Source organism: Aulonocara stuartgranti, assembly GCF_965226115.1.
Source record: "Aulonocara stuartgranti genome assembly, chromosome: 17".
Classification (NCBI taxonomy): domain Eukaryota; kingdom Metazoa; phylum Chordata; class Actinopteri; order Cichliformes; family Cichlidae; genus Aulonocara; species Aulonocara stuartgranti.
In genome coordinates, this window is record NC_138953.1 from 28,270,844 (window position 1) to 28,292,200 (window position 21,357).

A 21,357-nucleotide genomic window follows, 5' to 3' on the forward strand; every position below is an offset into this window, starting at 1 on the left:
TGATAGTGGGACAGATGCTATAATCACTCTTTCACTTATGCATTTATGTTAGGTGGTATGTTGTCATCAGTTGCAATCACAAGAATATTAAAAAATTCTGCCTCCACTTCCAAGCTTATCTGAGTATATAAAAGTCCTTTTCAGAAAATTTTTTGGGGTGGAAGTGGGGGCATGTAATGATAAAGCACTCAGCTTGTATGATTTTACAGGCCCTAACACTTTGATGTTCTCTTCAAGAGGTTGGTATGACTTAATGTAGCTTTGAGGGAGCGTCAGCGAAAATGAAAGAAACCAAGGGAGAAAAGGAGATGGAGGAAGGAGGGGAGGGGCAAACAACATGAAGGAGAGGGAGATGAGGAGAGGAAAGCAGAGGGTGAAGACCGGTCAGGTTTTTCTTCCCTGCTGAGAATAACATTTTTTTTTAAAGTAGCACGTAAGTCTCTTGGTAGAAGAACACGAGCCAATTAAGAGGGAAAAAAATAAATTAAAAAAGCCCTAGCACTGCTGGATCATCTAAAAATCAAGGCTTTATATGAGAAAAGATTAAATAACTCAAAGCTCCCCTGTCAAAATGCACTGAGAGCAGCAATGTTTTAAAAAAAAAAAAAAAAAAAAAAAAAAAAGCAGATTGTGTACATTTCTTTAAATGCAACACTTTAGATTCTACCCCGTAAAAAAAACGTTGAAGTTGTAAATACCTTGCATCTTCCATTTCCCCAGGTTCGTTTATAGGTATAAAGAACTTATGAGAAATATGCTAAAAATCAATAAAAATGCTTTGATTTGCTCTTTTATGTGTAGCTTGAGTACATTCTGTTTCCCACAAGACCATGAACTCCTACTCAGTTTTAGATATTGTGTAATATATTTTTGCTTCTATCCCACCCCACCCAACTGAAAATAAAGGATGCTGAAAGCATTAACCCTAGTTTCAGGTTAATGTGCCATGTATCATATATTTCAGCATCTTCACAGAGACACCCAATTAAGATCAGTGATAAAAAAAACCCCCAAAAACAACTCACTCAACCTGAACATTAGTCCTGACTTGCAGGAAAGTGAAGCTGAAGTAGCCAGAGGCAGTGAAAAGGCTTTAGATTTGAATCTACAGCTGATAGAAAATATTGTTGAGCGCATGTCACAATACCCGAAGCTTTCAATGTACAGAAAGGTTATACAAACAATTGTGAGCTAAATGTTTTTCACAGTCATAAATGATTGGATTATTAAGATGCGTGTGATGCTTAGGCTTAGATTGGCAGTAAATGAAGGCAAATTAATTAATGATGACAGTGAGGCAAATTAAAAGGTGGCCAAAGTCAATTTCATGGCCTCTACCAGGCGACTGCCAGTGAAGACAGATGTGGGGGGCGGCAGAGAGAGAGAGGAAGACCTCAGAATCCTGAGTTGCTCCTACAAACTGGCAGACGATGAAGGGATAGTGATTGGCATAAAGGATTCAGATCTGTTCCAGCTAGTTTGTCAATGCAGCTTTTAATGTATTTGCATGTTTCTAAATGCAAAATTGTGTCATGGCAATAATTAAAGCTACATAGACAGAATTTAAAATAGACAACCCACCCCTGAAGCGCTCTCGCCTCTATTCTAAACCCTTCAAAGCAGATAAGCACATACTTACGTATTTCAAGCCTTTTTTGTGTTTTGATTTGGATCATTATGGCTTATACCTCATTGTAGCCCAAAAAAATGAACTTTTTTGAGATGCACAAGTACAAGTGCTGCGTTTCATATGAACTAAAACAAATTCCATGTTGTTTTTTGGCTTCACACAAGACTTGAAACCCACTACCTCTGCTCATCCAATTGAGCATGTATGCCTTACTTCCTATTCAGACTTTTGTGTTCACACTACTCATCTGATCTGATCTCAAGAGTTCTATGATTGGCTGGATTTTCTAAAGCCCAAAATCAAAGGCCAGCAGATGTGCTGGAGTCTAGTCCCCCCACACTGCTTCACGGTGGATCATCATAAAAATTTTTTTTTAAACCACAAAAATTTCAAACAAATTGCCTATCCGAGCTTTAAATGGCAAACTTTTTGTTATCATAGAGAGAGTAGATTAGATTGTAAGACTCCATTTGACTTAAAAAAAAACTGCAAACATCAATGGTGACAGGAGGGGATGTAGTGATTTATTCCTATCATTTAGTAGTAATAATAAGCGGGACGTCCTTTGTTTTGTCTCCTGGTGGGAGGGATGCTGCAGCAGGGGATGAGCCGAATGTCTGAGTAGTAGAGATAATTGTCATTCATAAAGTCAGTCTGGTGTTAAAAGGGAATAAAATGCAAAGTCCTTGCTTGCCACCGCTGTTGGGAGCTGGTGTAGATAGTGGTATTTAGTGTGAAGCTGCAAAAGCTGACAGAAAAAAATCTGCAGCTTGAAGTAAAACAGCATGTTTATAAAGCAATTTCAACTTTTCTAAACGAATTCTCATTGGTTACTCTATCAAATTTTATATTCACTGGAGTCTGTTTGTCTGGTTTTGCAAGCTGCCTCTTTAGGCCAACTCGAAAATTATATACTTGGAAAACTAAGTGAACAAAAATGAATTTTCACGCACTCCCTCACTCATGCACACGACCATCTCGAGGTACCTGTCTCTACATCCTGGGCGTAGAAGTGCAGGGTGTCGGTGATTTCAGTGACATAGACTGGTTTGTAGTTTGCCACGCGCTCCTTCTCCTCTGAAAGATGCACGACCTCCTCCACTGGTTTCTCCTCATAATTGGCCCAGACCTACAACACATACAAGGAGTAAAAAAATGTTTTAAAAAAAGACATGTCAATGCAACACAAACATGGAGATCAGATAGGTCAAGCTTAATGTGCCAAACATTTTTCAGGGATAGAAATTCATACAATGAGAATTCGTACATGCTGCACCAGTGGCCCGAGATTTATAACAGCATGAGACTACTGAATGAGACTGGAATGTCATGCTGACATACCCGGTCTTGGTGGCATATTGCACAAGCAACAGCAAAGCAACATTCGTTTTCACTAATTATTTTTGGTCCAATTTCAAACCCTTGATGCTGCCAGCATATGGGACAGTCCATCACTCCTATGACAGATTTCTGACCTCACATAATACTACAAAGATGTTTCTGAACACATATTTGCAAAGATCTTCCTCACGTCTTCCAGCAGTTGTTTTAGGGCAGGGGTGGGCAATTCCAGGCCTCGAGGGCCGGTGTCCTGCAGGTTTTAGATCTCACCTTGGGTCAACACACCTGAATCACATGATTAGTTCGTTACCAGGCCTCTGGGGAACTTCAGGACATGTTGGCTGTATCCCAATTCAGGGTCTGCAGCCTTAAAGGCTGCATTTTAAGGCCAATTACATCACAGCGACGCGACGGAGGCTGTCCCAATTCAAAGGCTGCTCGAAATGCGGCCCTCAAATGCGTCCTTCATTTCACTGAATTTTAAGGATGTGGCGGTGTAGACTTCGTGGCCCAACATATCCCAGAATGCATAGCGCAGCGGTGGGTGTGGATAATTTTTCCGGAGAGAAAAAACGGCGGAAGACGGGCAGCCGAAGAGTAAACTTTTAAAAGTAAGTACTGAATATTATGTCACTTATTTATGTGCGAATGTTTAATAACGAAGAACATTAAAACATTACTGTTGGCCACATGTCAGCAAAGTTATGTGACATTAGCGATGTTTGTACTAACTTGGTTTTAAAGCCTTTACTTTAAAATATACGCCGTTCAATAGTTGATGTTAATCTTGCAGAGAATGTGAGGATTTTATGGATATTTAAAGTAAGCACTGAGACAAATTTAGTCATGCCAACATATTAAAAGAACAACATTTGTCTCTCATATATATATAACACAGTTATATATACAGTGTCAAAGAAACCTGTCTTTGAGTGAAGATTTAAGGTGACAGGAAATATAAATAATATAAATAAATGCAGCTTGAATCTTTACTGAAGCTCAGGATTTGAAACAGAGTTCATTCACTGCTGTAATAACTAATAATGATTGAAATTGTAACTTTAAAATTGGCCATATTAGATTTACATTACCAAAGTGAGATGACTTAAGTCTCATGAACAACATTAGCTAATTGTTATTTACTAGCTAATCTTAAATGACTGTTCAGTACAGAAGTGAAGCCCAATAATCATGATTTCACAGTCCCGTGGTCTCAGCCTCAGATACTTATCAAATCAAAGCTCATGTAGAAACAAACAAACAAATGAACAAAAGAGTTTGTCCTTCATTTATGTCAAACAAAGCTGTATGAAACGTTTCCAGCTGTTAGTGTCATGGTTGCTAGGCAACCTGGGCAGCGCGACAGGGGCTAGACCGTCCCATTTCACAAGCCTCTCACTTCCGGCCTTAGCGGTCTTTGAGTACGCGGCCCGTGTGGACCGTTAAGGCTGCAGACCCTGAATTGGGATACAGCCGTTGAGGAGCTAATTTAGCCATTTAAATCAGCTGTGTTGGTTCAAGGACACATCTAAAACCTGCAGGGACACCAGCCCTCGAGTTGCCCACCCCTGTTTTAGGGTTAAGGATTAAAGGTGGACCGAGGATCAAGTTAAGATTAGCCATGTAATGTCGGCGATAATATCACTCCCTCGGTAAAGAATGTTGTCAATTAGGTTCCTTCACGAGCACAGCAATTTATGAGGATGCGTGTAAGCAGGTTACATCCTTTCTAAGGCTGCATCAAGGTTAGTCCTCTTTCGGCTCCCCAGGAGAAACGGGGGGCAGGAGGCTCATTAGAGAGAAGTGCTTTGCCTTGGGCCACATATCAAACTGCATGGATGTCAGCAAGCCCGCGCGTGTATGTGTGTTTACATAAAGAAGGGGATGCACCAGAAAGAGCAGGCGGCTAAAGGGAAAAGCAGCATGTCTGTATACAGCTTCAGGTACAGTAATAGCATTAAACACATGCATAAACACAAGACTGTTAGGATGAAAGCGAGCTAATCAGCTCCCTGTTGATGGATCATTGTGAAACAGGAGGAGAGGTTACGTGGGGATCTCAAAAGTCAATAAGTACAGCTGAGCTTCATACTGCTCCAACTTCTTGTATAGCTGTAGCCCGACTGCTTGTTACTGCACATTTCTGCAGGCTATTTGGGAACTGTTTACTTTTAAAGGTTACTGAAAAAGAAGAAAATGAAGCAGGCAGATTTTTAACAGCACACTGATATCAGCCAATTAGATTCTGGCTAATTATTTCAGTGCACAGTATCTTTCAGCTAATTAGATTAGCTGGTTTTACTGTTGTCATTTTTTCCACTCTGTCTTGGCTCATCTGCCAAGATGCACGTGGTAATCACACCTGAGGCTTTAGTATAACATGCGCTCCTCTGCGCGCTAAGATGATCCTGTACCTCGTTGATATGGCCCAGGTTTTATTCATGCCGAGGGGACCTAAATCTGTTCACACCATCATACTGTGGGGGGCACATGGTTTCTTTATCGTCTGAAGGCATATTTTAAGGCTGGGGCAATTGATGGTTTTGTTGAGCAAATAGTAAAGGGCCTGAAAAATGGAACATGCAAGTGCCAAAACTGCAGCTCTACGAATGCCCCCAGAGTTAAACTGCCCAACTTGACTGCAGAATTGATGTATTTGCAGCCTGCCACCAGATAACAGTTTTGAAGCACCACACAGTTAATTGTGCATAGCTTACAGCTTTGCAGCTTTGGGAGAAAGGAAATAAGACAGAAAGAATGTAGACAGGTAGAAATTCTGGGGGTAGAGGTTGATTAAGGTCACTTAGGGCTGAAAACAAACCCCCCAAGATCAACCAATATTAGGATAGCATAGCTATTTTAGATATGCAGACTTTATGTGCACACTTACAAATGCTGGAATACACAGAGTCTAGTAATAAACATGATTACCATATTGCAACTGAGCTAGCATGACTTGGCTTTTGATCAAACCTGCAGCACCAATTAGGGAAGACAAAGATTAGAGTGTCACCATTCATTAGCCTGGCAGATGTCACTGCAGCAGTTTTAGGCTGATAGCAAGTTACGGGGGGACTGGACAGAGAGCACAATGAGAAGGCTTCATGTCGACATCCGATTCTATGATGTGTAGAAGCGCAAAGGTTCAAAGTTATAAACTATTAGAAAAAAACACGTTTTATTTAGGATATCCTCAAAGAAACAAAAAGCCACAAAAAAAAAAAAATTAAATAAATAAATAAATCGCAACCCTGAGTTAATTAACTGTGTCTCTAGTTTTGATCTTTACACTTCTGATCCTGGTGTCCACTTCGGAAGCAGATTTCTGCTAAAAGAAAACATCAGATCCCCGTTTTTCCCTTTGTTGCTGCATAATTGAATGAGGGCAGAAGGTCATATGTTAACATATTTATTATTTGTGGCCAATACGGATAAAAGACACGAGTGATCAGTGTGATTACAGCAAGATGAAAATTTATTCTGCATCATTCGAGTACATCATTAGAAAGAAGAAAGAGCTCTGTCACTTTTTAAAGCCATAAAAAAATTTTTTTTAAATATATGCACACAAACACACAAGCGTGCACACACTGTGCCCAGGGCTGATGACCTTCCGTGAGCAGCCAACCATCCTGTTTGTTCCACTTGAATGCAGGTATGTGACTGCTGCTTCTGCTGCTGCTCTGCAACTGCAGCCAGACGCTAGAGCCACCAAGCTGCCACAGACAATGAGAGAGTGAAAGAGGGGACGAGAGGAGAGAGATAGAATTATGGGGAAAAGGGATAAAAAAAAAAAAGAAAAAGAAAAGCGGCAGGCCATTTAGCTCATGTTGAAAGCACAAGTCCTAATAATGGAGCCCAAGCTGAGAGATGGAAGGTTAGGCTGACCTTCACAACTGTTGAATGACAAAACACACTTACACCCAAGTGAGTGACAAGTGAGTCCAGTGGGGTAATGTGGTGATGGGGAAAGGTTGCGCTCAGAGTGACTATCAGAATCACATTTAAAAAAAGAAAAAAAAAAGCTGGAAAAATTGTTGAAGCATGTGTGTTAGGGATTAGCTGATTTCCAATTTCCAGCTGGATTTTTTTGTTGTTTCCTCTAACTTTCATTCTGTTAATCTTCCATTATCCTGCTTCCTTGGTTTTGGCTACAAACGAATATGCCAACTCTTTTATTTTTCTAATCACTTTAACTGCACATGATAAAACTGACCAAAAAAATAAAGAAATTCTGCTTATCGAGCTGAGAAGCTTTGGCATTAGCCAGTGTAATGTTTAATTGCCAAATGCTGATTAAGTAGCGAAAGGCTGTATAAAAAAATAATAATAATAACAAAAAGAAAAACCCAAAACGAAACCCCAACAGCTCCGAAGAAAAATGAGCTGTCATGGCCAGGTTTTTACAGCAGTGCAATAGTGGCAAGCCTTATTTTCTAAGCCTGGCACCCAAGACACCTCTCTGGCTGAAGAGTACCTCTTTGACAGTTAAGTGCAGCTCTGCTCTGGATAATTAAGAGGTCTGCTGATTAGCTTAGAGTCAATTTATCTGAATATTTCTAATCTGAAGAAGACTGCCGCAGTCCAGAAAGACTAAGCAATGGTGCAACATTCATAGATTCACACATTCAAGCACAGGTGGATGAATACACAGACAGATGGATGACTGAACACACACGTAGTGCCAGAACGAGGGTGTGAGGGCTGGTTTGAACACTGATTAAATGTGGCAGTGTGTCAATTGTAGTAGAGTGTGTGTGTGTGTATGTGATTGTGTATGGTCTGTTAAGACTAAAATCACCATTGCTACAAAGTGTACACTTTTTTTACGCAAACAAACACCCCAAATTTTTATCATAGCAAGGGTCTAATACGCCAGACAAATGCAAATACAAGATTGAGAAGCAAAGAAAAAAAACAAGGCCTCACCTCCAGATGTTAGAAGAAAACAGTGCAGTAACATTAAAAAGTAAACATCTCAAATATGCCTCATTTAGATGCAAATTGCTTGGAAACAAATCTCTAAGAGAAAAAAAGTGTTTCATTTCATACAACTCACTTTCTCCACCAAATTGAGAACATCACACTTATTTGAGGCATAAATGCAATCACATTCGAAAAGAATATTATCTGTGCAACAAATTCAGTAGCTTTACAAGTCTTGTCCTCATATATGGCACTCACAAATACATGACACTCAGAGGAAGCACTGCCATCTGAGTCTAACACACTTCAGGAGACTAGAGGGCTCAGCCCACGCAACCTGGAGCAAACAGGCGTCCCTCGGAAAGAATGCTGCAAACTAGCTGAAGCTAGGGCTAATGTGATTAAGATAATAAAATCTTGGTGGTCTATCTTATTACATGTGTTTTACAAAGTTTCATTATTTATTCATTACCCAATCAGACTTGAAGAACAATTGAAATCAATAGGAGCACGTTGTTCATGCAAGTGCACTTTGTGAATCAATTTAGCCCCATTATATCCCTGATGAATCTCCCTTTAGCGACAAAGGTTCATTAACTCAATTGGAGGGCACGTTTTTTCTCTTTCACATCAAAAGCCTTTATGCTGCACATAAGAAAACAGTTTTGCTTTAAGATTCATTTTCATTTCTTAAGACTGTCAAACAATAATACGTGGATGGTTGTTACTGGATACTGTATTAAAACGAAGAGCTAGATTGTGTTGACAAGATGTTGCCTTAAAACTCTAAAAGCTTGCTCCTAAATTAGGAGCAGAGAGGAATCTGATTTGCATAAAAAGTGAGAAAGAGCTCATTAGAAATCAGCAACAGTCTTATGTTAATGACTGGGTCAGGGAAAGGTGGACAGGCCTGGATTTTCTGTTCTTTAACAATGTTTCCATATTGACAAAGTCATTAGAGCTGGAGAATGACCAACAAGATGGACAGCCGCCACTAGCCTATTCAAGGTGGGGCTGTTCTTCCTCCACCTCGCCGCTTCTGTGTAAAAGGTACTGGGATGGGATTGGGAAGGGTGCTTTTTGTTGCGCCTTAAAGCTAGCAGCAGAGGCAGTCACAAAGCGGAATCATTGTCTGTGTGAAAGGGAAAGCCAGCATGGCAGGACACGCCACACTAGACACCAACACTGTTGAGTTACAATGTCATGCTGGCATGCCATCTTAGGACTGCGGCGGCATTATGCCGGCATCATTTGTGCACGAGCGAAGGCGCTGCAATGAGGGGGTCTTCGCAGCTGAAGTACAGCATGATATGGGGGCAACCGAGATGCAAGCTGCCTCGTCGCATCTGCCATAACTAAACAGAATCCTCCAAAAGAGAGAAGTGAATTTTCAAAAGTATCTAGTTTATAAGCATAAAACGTGTAGTTTTAACCCAAGTTTGTTGTTGTTGCACTTATAGAAGTAAATCAAGAGCAACAAACTCGCATGGTGGTGCAGTGGTCAGCAGTTTGCATGCTCTCCCTGTCCTTTTGTTCACTGGGTAATTAGTATAGCTGTAGTATAACTGGTGACCCTAAATCAGAGTAAATCTGCACATGAATGTGCGTGGTTGTCAGTCTCTGTGTCAGCCTTGTGAGGGACTGGCAATGTGTTCAGCTCACTGCCAGTCCCACTTTTACCTCTATGACAGAATCCTCCTCCATGACCCTGACCTGCACACGCAGTTAAGAAAGTGGATGCATGGATAATGATAATAATAATAATCATGTTTAATACAAAAGGTGAAGTGATGGTCTACTATAGTTATAACAATCTAATGCCAGTTGGAGGACTTTAAAATGATCTTGAATATGTGTCACCCCGACTTCTTTCCCAGCAGCTGTTTTTAAAAAGACGACTTTACTCACACTCTGAAAATCATTTTGCTGACAGCTGACGCAGTCATCTTGAGCTCATCATCTGTGACAGCTGTAATTCTTGGCTGTTCGACAGATTTTCTGTGGTTGGGAGATGCTATGAACTCGTTCTCATTTGTCACAAATTTCTTTCCTATGTGGCAGCGGAAACAGACTTTCAGAAAGTCCAGCAGTTTGAACTGGGCTGCCTAACACTCTTAGGGCTGATTAACTGTGAAACACCCACTTTAAACAAAAGGGAACTTTAAATACTGGGCTAGCCTCACAGCACAAGACCACAAACATTTCAGCACATTCTGCATAAAGTAGGGTAAATTTTATAGTTCTCAGGAATCTGACAACCCTCTGCTTTATCAAATGCAATCTCCAAATTAAGAAAACTCTTGTTTAATATTGATCTTATTTTAGGGCGACTCCCCCAAAACTTGTACAAAAGACTTGACTCATTTTACGATTATTCAAGGAGAGCAATTTATTTTTGGTATCACTGAAATGGTGAAAGTGCAAACTTTTTTCACTTCTCTTTTCAGAACAATGTCTAACAAGGAGATACTCGGAGCTGATCAAGGTAGAAAACAGCTCGACTGACGGGCATTCTACCAGACTCCACCACTTTGATTTACTGACTGTTTAAGAGTTCATTTGTAGTGCAATGATCATAATGTAAGGCAACACTACAAGTTCAGGGTCACTGCTGTGTCTCTGACAACTTCCAATTCAAATGGAGTAGCCTCCACATGAAAAATGTCATTATTGATCTTGACTGGACAGCTACTTGACTGACAGGTGCTGCGAAAGCTCAATTGCTCTTGAACACTAAACTAAAAAGACACTAACCCAATACATCACATGGAGCATAAAAAAAAGACAGTGTTCAAGGTTAAGAGGGGTTGTTGATGGTACATTAACCTTCATGGCTCACCTTGTCTTGGTGGTCTAAGTAAGCAGGACAGGAGAATAAAAAACTGATTTAGAGGTTGAGGGACTTGCTTTGCAATATTCCTTGTCATTTCTTCCTTGCCATACTCAGACATAATACATGACTGTAGCCCTGGGAAAAATTGGTCCAGGTTAAGCTACAATGTGGTAACAACACCGTTTCTGTCACAATGGGCTAATGCAATACGACTGCTTTTGGGCCTGCAAGGCCACGTATGGTAACAAAACATGTCAGCTGCATACAGGCGTATGACAAGCTGTAAAAACTAGAGTCATACAGCACCAGTATATTAAGATTGGAGACATATCTTAATATACAATAGTATAAAAGTATAGGAGTCCAACAAAAGTATTCTGCCTTAGGATTCGACATGGCACCTCTTGCAAAGGTTGAAGAATAATCAATAAGATATGTAAATCGATCGTCTAGTTGATGCTTGCCAATAAAGAGGTCAAAATAGGTGTTGCGTGGCTTCTTGTTCTGCTGCCAGAGGTGAAACTGAAGTCTTGTTAAACTGAAGTTCCAAAATTCTTCTTGACTCGAGCTGACACTACTGGCTGCTGATTTCAACACTTGGATACACTGCCCACCAATGAAACCTAATCAATCCTAATCTGCTTTAACGGGAATATTAGGAAACCGGGGTCCACGTCGACATCCCGAGCCAAACCTCAATGAGGGCATAGAGGGAAAGGATGAGACAGATGGAGAGATGAGTCTCTCGGATGTGGTTACTTAGCAGATAAATTATGCATTAAAACTGCACAGGTGGTCTGGGACAGGGTTTTTTACGTGAAGGGAGGGAGCCGAGCAGCTGGGGAATTCATAACAGAAACGGAAGAGCAAGTGAAGGAGAGAGGGAGAGAGAAAGAGATACTCCCAAGCTTCATATCACAGCCAACAGATGTTCTCCCATCAAAGAGGCAGCAGGCAGGCGGCAAGGCTACTCAACCCCAGCTTTACACGGCTAATATGACCCCCACACATACACATACGTGTGCACGGACGTGCAAACAGCAGTCAAGGGCTTGGAGACGACCTAAGGCTATCATGGTGGCAACTTGTTACACTTTTTAAATTGACACAAATTGATCCACTTAGACGTGTGCGTGTGTGTTCGGGTGGGTGGTGGGAGTAGGTCTGTCAGACCGCTGACAAAGTACTATTAGCAACAAACACCAAGTTACACCTGACAGAGATTGGTGGTATGAGCATGTAAACTGAAGGGGGGCATGGCGTTACCATAGAAACAGAGAATGTGGGTGCATATGAAATCAAGAGCGATCTGCGTGCACGCACAAAAACCTACACCTGAGCTACCCTGCACACGGGTGCCACCCTACTCACCATGTATGAAAAGACAGACAGCTGCGAGATCGATCCAGGCGTTGTTTACAGATGACATTCACAGAAGCGTGTTCGCACACACGCACACACACACACACACACACACGAGACGACAACATCAACAAACCCATGGTCCCTGGAGGTAGTCCCTCTAGTATATGGAGCTTTATGTCAAGTGGGCTGTTTCTTTAACTCGAGCAGTTTCTGTGTCTTTCGGAGGCCATTAAAAGATGATCAAGCCGCACAAGATCAGAGCAAACAAAGGCATCGCTGGGGAACAGGCATGCAATTAAAGTCAACGAGCTCCAAGAACATGATACAGAAAAATCTTCAAAGGTTTAGACAAAGAGCGAGAAGGGACAGAAAAAAGGGAGTGATACAGTAATTAAGTTGTGAGAAAGACAAACACTTTGTCTCACTATTTCATGATAACTTTGATTTAAAAAAGGAAGAAGTGCTGCTGGAAAAGAGGGCCACAGTTACAAATTCTGAGGTTTTGGTTCAGTAAGTTGCCTGAACCATGAATCATGCACTAATTTTGCAATTGTTTGCCAAATGAACTCTGCATCCTCCACAGCTGCCCTGTATCCTTAATGTTGGCTCTATAAAATAGTCTTGTTAATTATAATGAAAAACAAAACAAAACAAAAAATTCCTTCAATAACAATAAGGAAATAATGAGTAATGGTATTTGTTAGTCAAAGACTGGTATTTTCAGGTTGGCAATTTGCACAAACACCACACGAGTATAACAGCATCAGGGTTACGGAGTGGGCAAGAAAGAAACAAACAAGGACAAAGTTACCACGAGGAGGACCAGATACAAGAAACACATGAAAAAGAAACTGTTGTGAAGACAATGTAACAGTGCCAGCACTGTGCCATGTGAAGCTGCTGGTAGTGCCTTAATGAGGCACCAGCAAAATGGGCATAGTGTTGGATGTAGAGATAATCAACTTAACGATGGAAAATTAATTTTATTTTCAAATTATAACAAACCTTTACTTAATGCATCTGTTAACACTAACACTTGAGCTTATACCAAATTTATAAATTAACGTATTACCAACCAAAACGCAAAGTGTTTGCTTTCCTTTCCCTACATTGAACACGCAGTGCTATAGCTACATAATTATGAATACTTAGTAATATAAAATAATATTTTCTAATATATTATATATCTCTAATATCTCTTCTGGCCAGCCCTCCCAGGGCACACAGCTTTCACCTCTCTGTGTTGATTTCCCTAGTAACTGTCCTTGGTATGACCTTGAGGCCAAATGTGTCAAGTTTACTTTCTATAGCATTACCTGCATGGTGCTTCTGTGTGCAGGAAAAAAAAAAAAGGTGGGGGGTGGGGGTTGAAATTAACAGTGACTGCACATCCTTTCAGCTCATCCCCTCTCCCTGCTCTGTCTTTCAAGCCTCCTCCATAAGATGTTTATAAGCTCAACTGGATTACTGTCCGTGAGAGCATGCTCTCTGCCTGATCACTGGAAACTATAGAAAAGCTTAAAGGAACAAGAGCAAGAAGAGAATAAGGAAAGACAAGTATAGAGTGATTAAGAAAAAGGACTACTTTGGTTTTACAGTGTACAAGTATGCAATTAAAAGACAATTAATCAACTTTTTAATTAACAGGCTAGGCCGTCCTGGATTGCCAAAGTGTTGCCATGACAACTGCCTTTACACAGGGTGGCAACATCCTCCCTAGTCTGTTTTTCTCTGTAGAAGAATCCTGATCATTGTTAGTGAGAAATAAGGGAACAGGAGTAATGTAGAGTAGAGACGGAGAGGCGGCGCGGTGAGGAACAGCAATGGAAAGCAAAAAGAGAAGTAAGAACTAGACAGGAGAGAAATAAATTGAAAGGGGGAGGATATTAAGGGCATAACATTCAGATTTGAGTGAAATCAGAGGTAAAAAACGTAAATGTCTCTGAATAACTGTTCTGATGTTGTTCCCCTGAATATCTGATGTTCCATTTACAAAAGTGAGATTATGAGCACTTCTATCAGCAGCGCCATGGCAGGCATTGTCATCTGCACGTGCCAGAGCAAATCTCCAAGCTGACAAAGTGGTAAAAAAGGCATAATACACAACATTCACAGACCCCCCCCCCCCATATCTCCTCACATTTTAAACGGGAACGCTTAGTGATTAGGAGATTGGTCAAATAGATTCTGTTGTAAATTCCTTGACTGCATTTATAGCAGTGGAGAAAAAGAACCCGAGTGGCTTGGCCTGATGGCTTGCAGAACACATCACCAGTAAAATACTAAGTGAATGAAAAAGTGGTTGCTAAACACTTTATCTTGTACTACACGACAGGGTTTTTGCCTAATATAAACAAAGCCCGTGCATAACAGCTGAAAATCTATCCTGTGCGTTGTCTGCTCTTTTGGAGAAAACTGTTCATTTGAAGAATTTGGCAGGAAAACTAAATGCTACAACCTAAAGCTGACATGGCTGCAGCAAAATACAATTTTAAAACATCATGAAACATTTCTCAGTTTGTGCTCAAGCTACAGAGATCATTCCCATATTACAGTAATATAAAGTGTACGCTTTCTCAGCAGCTGTATGTCTGAATTCCAAGTATACTTTTGAACCATGCAAAGAGCTTCAGGGTGACCCTTACTGGCACACTGAGGAAGTAGGAAATAAACACATAGTGTGTGGAGACATATGGTGAAAAGTCAGTAAATAATTGAAAACGGGAGAGAGAGAGAAAAATGCAGTATGAAAAGAGGCTGGTACAACAGCGGGAATCAAAATGTGGGGATGACGAGAGCCTGTTTATGTAACAGTCTCTCCCTAAGGCAAGAGAGGAGAGAAGGAAAAAAACACACACACACACACACACACACACACACACACACACACACACACACACACACACAAAAACAGCGGGTCCGTAAAATGCACAAAAACTCACTCCCAAAACTAGCAGAGTGTTCCCATTCTCTAGATTTAGAGGGGTTTTCCTGCAGGCTGGCAAGCAAGGATTCTGAACACAGTAGAAGTGGACAGGCCTAAATTACAAAGGAAGACTACTGAGAATTATAATAATTAAAAAGAATGTCCTGGAATGAATCAAAAATTATTTCCAACCTGGATCTCAAAAAAAAAAAAAGGTGTCAAGTCTATAAAATCAGGCAGCAAAGCAAGGTGGGAATAAAGTTATTTCAGGCACCTTGCACACGCTCCAATCCCACGCCTAGTTTAACTGATGAAGCATAATATGCCAGTCATGCCCCTAAGGGTCAGTCAAAGAATAACTACGTGTAAATGCATAGAAAATATGGCAACATTCATGCTCTTGACAGTCATTTGAATAATTATGGTGGTGACATGGATGGGTCTATCAAAAATGTAACACATGGGTTTAAAAAAAGTTGCTCACAAGTGACAGAAAAGAGGGTGCAGAGAAATAATAACTACAAAAATTTATGAAAGGCGAGAGCAACGGAACGATTATGTTAGGAGTCAATCTGAAGCCACTGATGAGAGCAAAATGCACACAATACCTGGTCTGATAACCTTAAGGTCCACAACCTTCAACTTCCCTTCCTATAATTGGTTGCACAATGACAATCAGTATTCATTCAGACAGTCTTAGAGCTGGTAGCGGCAGAAATGTAGCTCAAATTGGCCCTGTACTGATACAGCACAAGTGACAAAACATACAGGAAGTCAACATACAATGGCAGTTAGAGAAACTGTAACCTGGGAAGTGTAGGGATCCAAAATAATATTGTTAGAAATCATCACACATCAAGAAATTAAATCAATTAAAAATAATAGTAATAATGTACTTTGTTAGAGTACGGGTAAAGTAAGGGAGAAATGACAAATAAGATATCTAATTCAGAGCCTAGATTGCAAAAAGTCAAAAGGGGAAGAAGGAAGTCAAAGACAAACAGGTTGAATTAAAGATGAGAAAGATGGGGATGATAGTGTGTAGGCACTGAGGCAAGAGGAAACTACAGACTGTACTGTGAGCGGAACACGTTAGCTGCAAAGCCAGTGAGTTCTTCCAACTCCTTTGATCTCAGTTACACACCTGAAAAGTTTTCTGGTCATCTTGCACAGTACTGACTGTACTGCATTAAGCAAATGCCAAAAGAGCAGTAATTCCCAGTAAAGTAGGTGCCTGTAAGACCATATTTGGTCACAAAGACAGGCTCAGAAATTGACAGTAAAATCAGCTGTGCTGTTGTCGCTGGAAATGAATCAGTGCAACAGAAAAGGAGTAGAAGAGGGGGATAAAGTGAGAGAAATATAGAACTGGGGAGGCGGTCATGAGGCAAATGGAGAAAAAGAATAAGCAAATTCATTTAGGAACAGAATTGGCTGCTCAACCAAGGGGAGTATGCCAATGTGTAGAGGACTCCGTGTCTGTGTGCAGGTAATAAGGAGAACTGATGAGGCGTTTGCTTCCACAGCGGCTATACAGTAAGCTGCTTCTCTCCATTTGTGGCTGAAAAAAACAAAACAAAGACGGCTCTGATCCGTCTCATCCGAGAAGATGCTAAAGGAACACTTTGCATATTGGCATGACAACAGCAGCAACGCAGTAATCAAACACTGATCAGCCACAACATCGAAAATACCGACAAGCAACACGTATAACACCGATATTCTTATTACATTGCAATTTTTTGCTGCAAAACCCTAGTCCTAGCATTTGTGTGAACCTCTGACACAAAAACAGCTAAGGAAAAAGAAAGAGCTCAAGGCACTGACCCTGACCCCAAACTCCCCAGATCCCCAACTTATCAAACATCTGTGGAGTGCACTGAAACCAGCACAACTCACATACCCAGAAGGATCTGCCTCCTGCAAGACACGACAGGACGGGCAAGAACTCCTCTGGTGGAACAAGGGAAGTATTTAGGCAGGTGTTCTTGTTGTGGCTAATATGTGTAAATAGAAATGCAAATTCAGCAAGTCAGAGGTGTCAAAGGGGACAAGTACATGTCATAACCTGTTTGTGTGACAACAAGGCCAGCAGGGAAATGTCAAAAAGTCTCATCTTAATGCTTGGAAACTAATATAACTGGAACTCATTAAGTGGAACAGGATATGCAGATCCCAACCAGCGCAGGACCAGCATTTAAATGCTACCCTCAAGAAACAAATATTTAGCATTTCATTAGACAACAGAAAAAAGCAAGGGAAGCAGAGAGGCAGGCGGGGGGAAACGTAAGGGAGGGGTGTTTCTCTGCCGACCCATAGTAAATAGAGTTAAGTGTGGCTGCGAGCAGGGGCCCTAAAAAATGTCAAAGTGTGTGTAAATGACTATTACTTGCATGTCTTATTTTTAGTGCGATCGTAAATAGCCCACCCTGTTTTGCTCTTTTTCCTGATTAAATAAGGACGATTAGAGAGGACACCTGAAGCGGGACAAAAAAATGTGCAGCGTAAATCTTTCTGATTAATCTGCCTGATGACTCCCAAAAATACATAAATGTCAGTCATCTACGGAGAAAATGCCAGTGCTGCTAATGGACGTTCAAACGAATGGCATTATCAAAAAACACGATAAGAGTGGTTTGTACAAGGCACAGCAAATCCATGCTCACTTCGGTTATCATCTAACTGAATCCAGTCCTCTAAACTATTCAAAGTATTTAAAGCCTAAAGTTTCTCAAAGAAGACATTTAAAGGGTTCTATAAAAAGGCATAGTTTTACACACGGGTAGTTTGAAGTAAATGCGTAACAGTTAAGGAAACACTCATAATACTGCATTAAGCACAAAGGAAGAACCTCTGCTGCAACTGACCAATCAATGCTCTCCAGTCTAAGGTCAAATATGTCTGCGTTAAAATTCAAGGCTCATTGCTCTTATTGCATGCACTCATTCTGGTGAAGGTAGAAGGCAGTCAGCCACAAGTAGTGCTCGGCAAATCAAGTGGAAAAGTGTCTCCTTACAGTGTCCCAGGAGGGACTAACACCCCCCCCCCCCCCCCCAAAAAAAAAAAAAAAAAAGACAGCAAATAATTCAGTAGCCCAACTGAAGTCAGTGCATGTCCTTCACACTTACTTTAATCAGCAAAGATGGCGGAGTAACTGGGGCAAAGGAGAGGGGAAAAAAAGAAGGGAAGCCCCAAGATATAAGAGGCAGGGAGAGTGCAGAGAGGCAGATGGGTAGACCTTTGTGTTTTTCTATTGCGGGTGACAGAGCTGAGCATGTGTTAATCAGCCATAATGCAACGCACTGTGTCATATCATGTTATGCTCTCTGTCAGTGCATCACCTCCACTCTCCCTTTTGAGCAACCCTCTGTGATCTCATGGCCTCAAACCTTCATCCTAAGACTAGAGCGAAGTGATGGGAGGCTGGGCGCCTGAGTCATTTCTACACTGATGAAGCAGAGGGAGCCGCAAACCTGCCTGCGAGGTCCTCTGCTAGGAGGGCATAAGTATCTTGTGCATGACTGGAGAAAGAAATCGTGTGGCCAATGACACAGAGACAGACGTACATAAACAAATGTATAGGATTACATGCAAAATAATCATCACGAACACAGTTGAAGAAAAGATGCAAACTAATGAAATCACGTGCAGGCTGCTGGAACACAGTTGCACAAATACACATAGAAAATGTTGTGCGAAACAAAAAAGGCCCACTTCCTGTTTATATGCTTCATCAAGTAGAATATTTCATATGAGGGTGTGGGCTCCTTAGGATTGGCCTGATGTCCTGGATGCATTTTTCAGATGACATTTTCAAAGACTGCGTGTTATCCTGCAACTCACGTAAATATATAATTCGCCAAGCAGAAGGTGGGACTGCTCAGATGTCACTGGGGTAGCTTCTTGCTCATTAAAAAAAACGCGAGGAAAAAAAAAAGAAGAAAAAGAAGAATGTGAGCACGGGGTGCAGCCTTTGTGTCAAATGGAGAATGAAGCAAATAAAGATGGAAAGAATGTTAGTATGTGATTTCACAAGACTGCGAGCAGAGCTGACAGAGTGCTGAATTTGCAGCTTTGAATTGGGGAAAAGGAAGATGAAGACCGGGAAAATGAGAAAGAGAGTTAGAGAGAGAGAGAGAGAAAACTGGGAGTTGGGGTGTAAATAACACACACATCACTGGGTCCACTGATCTCTTCTTCTGTCTGTCTGTCTCTGCCTCAGGGCACCGAGGGTCCAGCTTGCCGACTAAAGTGGGGGTGGTGTCTCCGGAGAGAGCGTGCATGTGTACATCTGTGCGTGCACCGTCTGTCTGCACGGGCTCAAAGTGTGTTTGACTAAGCAGGAAAGAGACGGTGAGAGTATGGTGCGTGCACGTGTGGCACCTCCCTCCATCTGCAACAAAGTTTGTGTGTATGTGTGCAGATGTGTACACAGCACACTCAATCATATTATGTAATCTCTTAGCTATACAAAAAAAAAGAAAGAAAGAAAAAAAAAGGCTCTGTCAGCTCTTTGCTTTTGTGTGGTAGGTGGTTCATTTTGTGCGTATAGTGCGGAGAGGGAGGATGAAGGCAGCCGTGCACTCACACGGGCATACACACTGGCTTACAGTAGTAAACAAACAAAAAGGAAATGGTATGCAGTCACATTCAAAACGCACATCTGCACACATTGTGCACGTATGAATGTGAAGGCACAATGCAGACAGAGACAGATGCCTGGGAATCTGTAGTAGATAATAGAATGCAAGGTTCGCTCCATCTTATCCAAAGATGGGAGGTCTCAAATGGGTCACTACTCCCATAGTAACCACCCTGCAGGGAATGATGTCCCCCCTGCTGTGATCTTACTGTCCTTTCACACATGCCACCAAAGCCTTCAACCTTCAGTTTGCTTCTATACTGCCCAATCATTTCCAGTATGTGAAATGATATAATAAGTAATTAACATAAAACACTTATTACAGTTGAGTACAGTATATAGTTAAGAATCTGCCGACAGAGGTTGTTTAAAACATGCTATAAAATTAACTTTGACTTGACTTATTACAAACACATTTTTTAGTGCTCAGTTAGATTTATGCAAACTAACACAGAGATGTCAAACTAATAGCTCGGGGTCCAGAACAAGATCACCACAGGATCCAATCTAGCCCACCTGAAATGTGAAACTTCTAAGAGTAAAGTGCAAATACTGGATTTTTCCACAGTACTCTGACCTTAAAAATGAATCACATCACAAGAGTCTAAACAGTTACTTCTATTTGAATCAGTGGTCTGAATAATTGTAGGTTTTACAGCCTTCCTACAGGTTAACACATCACCCACACTACACCAAAGAAATTGATAACATAATACAAATAAATAAGTTTTAATTAAAAGCATTAAACATCACAAGTTTGCCTCCCCCACCACTCACTCTACATTTTTAAATTATGGCACAAATTCACAGTAATGAGCTGCCAGTACTTTTAAATGTAGTTTTACAGATTTATTTCTTAGAGAGTGGTTAATCCCAGGAAGCAGTGATGACGGCTTCTTTGACTGATTACAGCAGGATTTCTTTGTAATGCGAAAACACTGAGATGTTTTCCCTTTCCAAAAGAAATATCTCAGCCTGTTTATCTGGAGTTTTATAAATTAGAAAATAGTTTTACTGGTCTGGTCTACTTCAGATCAAATTAGGCTGCAAGTGGACCATGAACTAAAAGGGGGTTTGACACCCCTGCTCTGAGGCCTGTTTATATGATTCCAGTTATTATCCAAGCACACACTTGGTTAGTTTTTAGTACAGATACATTGTGGTGTATAATAAACATGAACACCTTTTGTGAATGGAGCACAAAACACATCAGATTTCCTGAATGAAGACACAAAAGGTGATTTGCCCACAGTAGGCTGAGGACTGCTGCACCATGAGTCATCAAACTGTACTAACTTGGTCATTGCTACTTGCAGCTACGACACTGTGTTCCAAGCAACGGACGTGATGGTGAGGGAAGCAGGGTCCTTGGGGTATAGCAGTTATCGGACAAGGGAGCGCTGTTGTGCTGGACTTTCTAATTCTGTGGACGATATATTACCAGCACAAGCTAGACTTGCATCGATAGTTTGCCCACGGGTGAGATGATGCACTGTGACTTTTGGCACAGTTTTAGCTACTCATCTCTTAAAGAGCAAAAAAATGCAAATTGCCTGTGACATAATGGTTTCCTGGCCCTCTATCATTGCGATGTCACCACTTCCCCCCCTTTCATTTTTCCATTATTTTTTATTTTATTTTTGGGGGTGATTAAAAGAGCCTCTGTACATTGCTTCATGTATCATATAAATAGA

The 21,357-nt window shown here is 41.1% G+C and overlaps 1 protein-coding gene across 1 annotated transcript in view; it reads right to left on the bottom strand.

Annotated features, from left to right (window-relative positions):
- The window catches only part of snd1 (staphylococcal nuclease and tudor domain containing 1), a 174,855-nt gene that overhangs the window by 35,035 nt on the left and 118,463 nt on the right, over window positions 1-21,357 (bottom strand). The window contains exon 18 of the mRNA XM_082510494.1: window positions 2,618-2,759. Coding sequence (XP_082366620.1) covers window positions 2,618-2,759 — 142 coding nt within the window. The remainder of the gene's footprint in view (window positions 1-2,617; window positions 2,760-21,357) is intronic.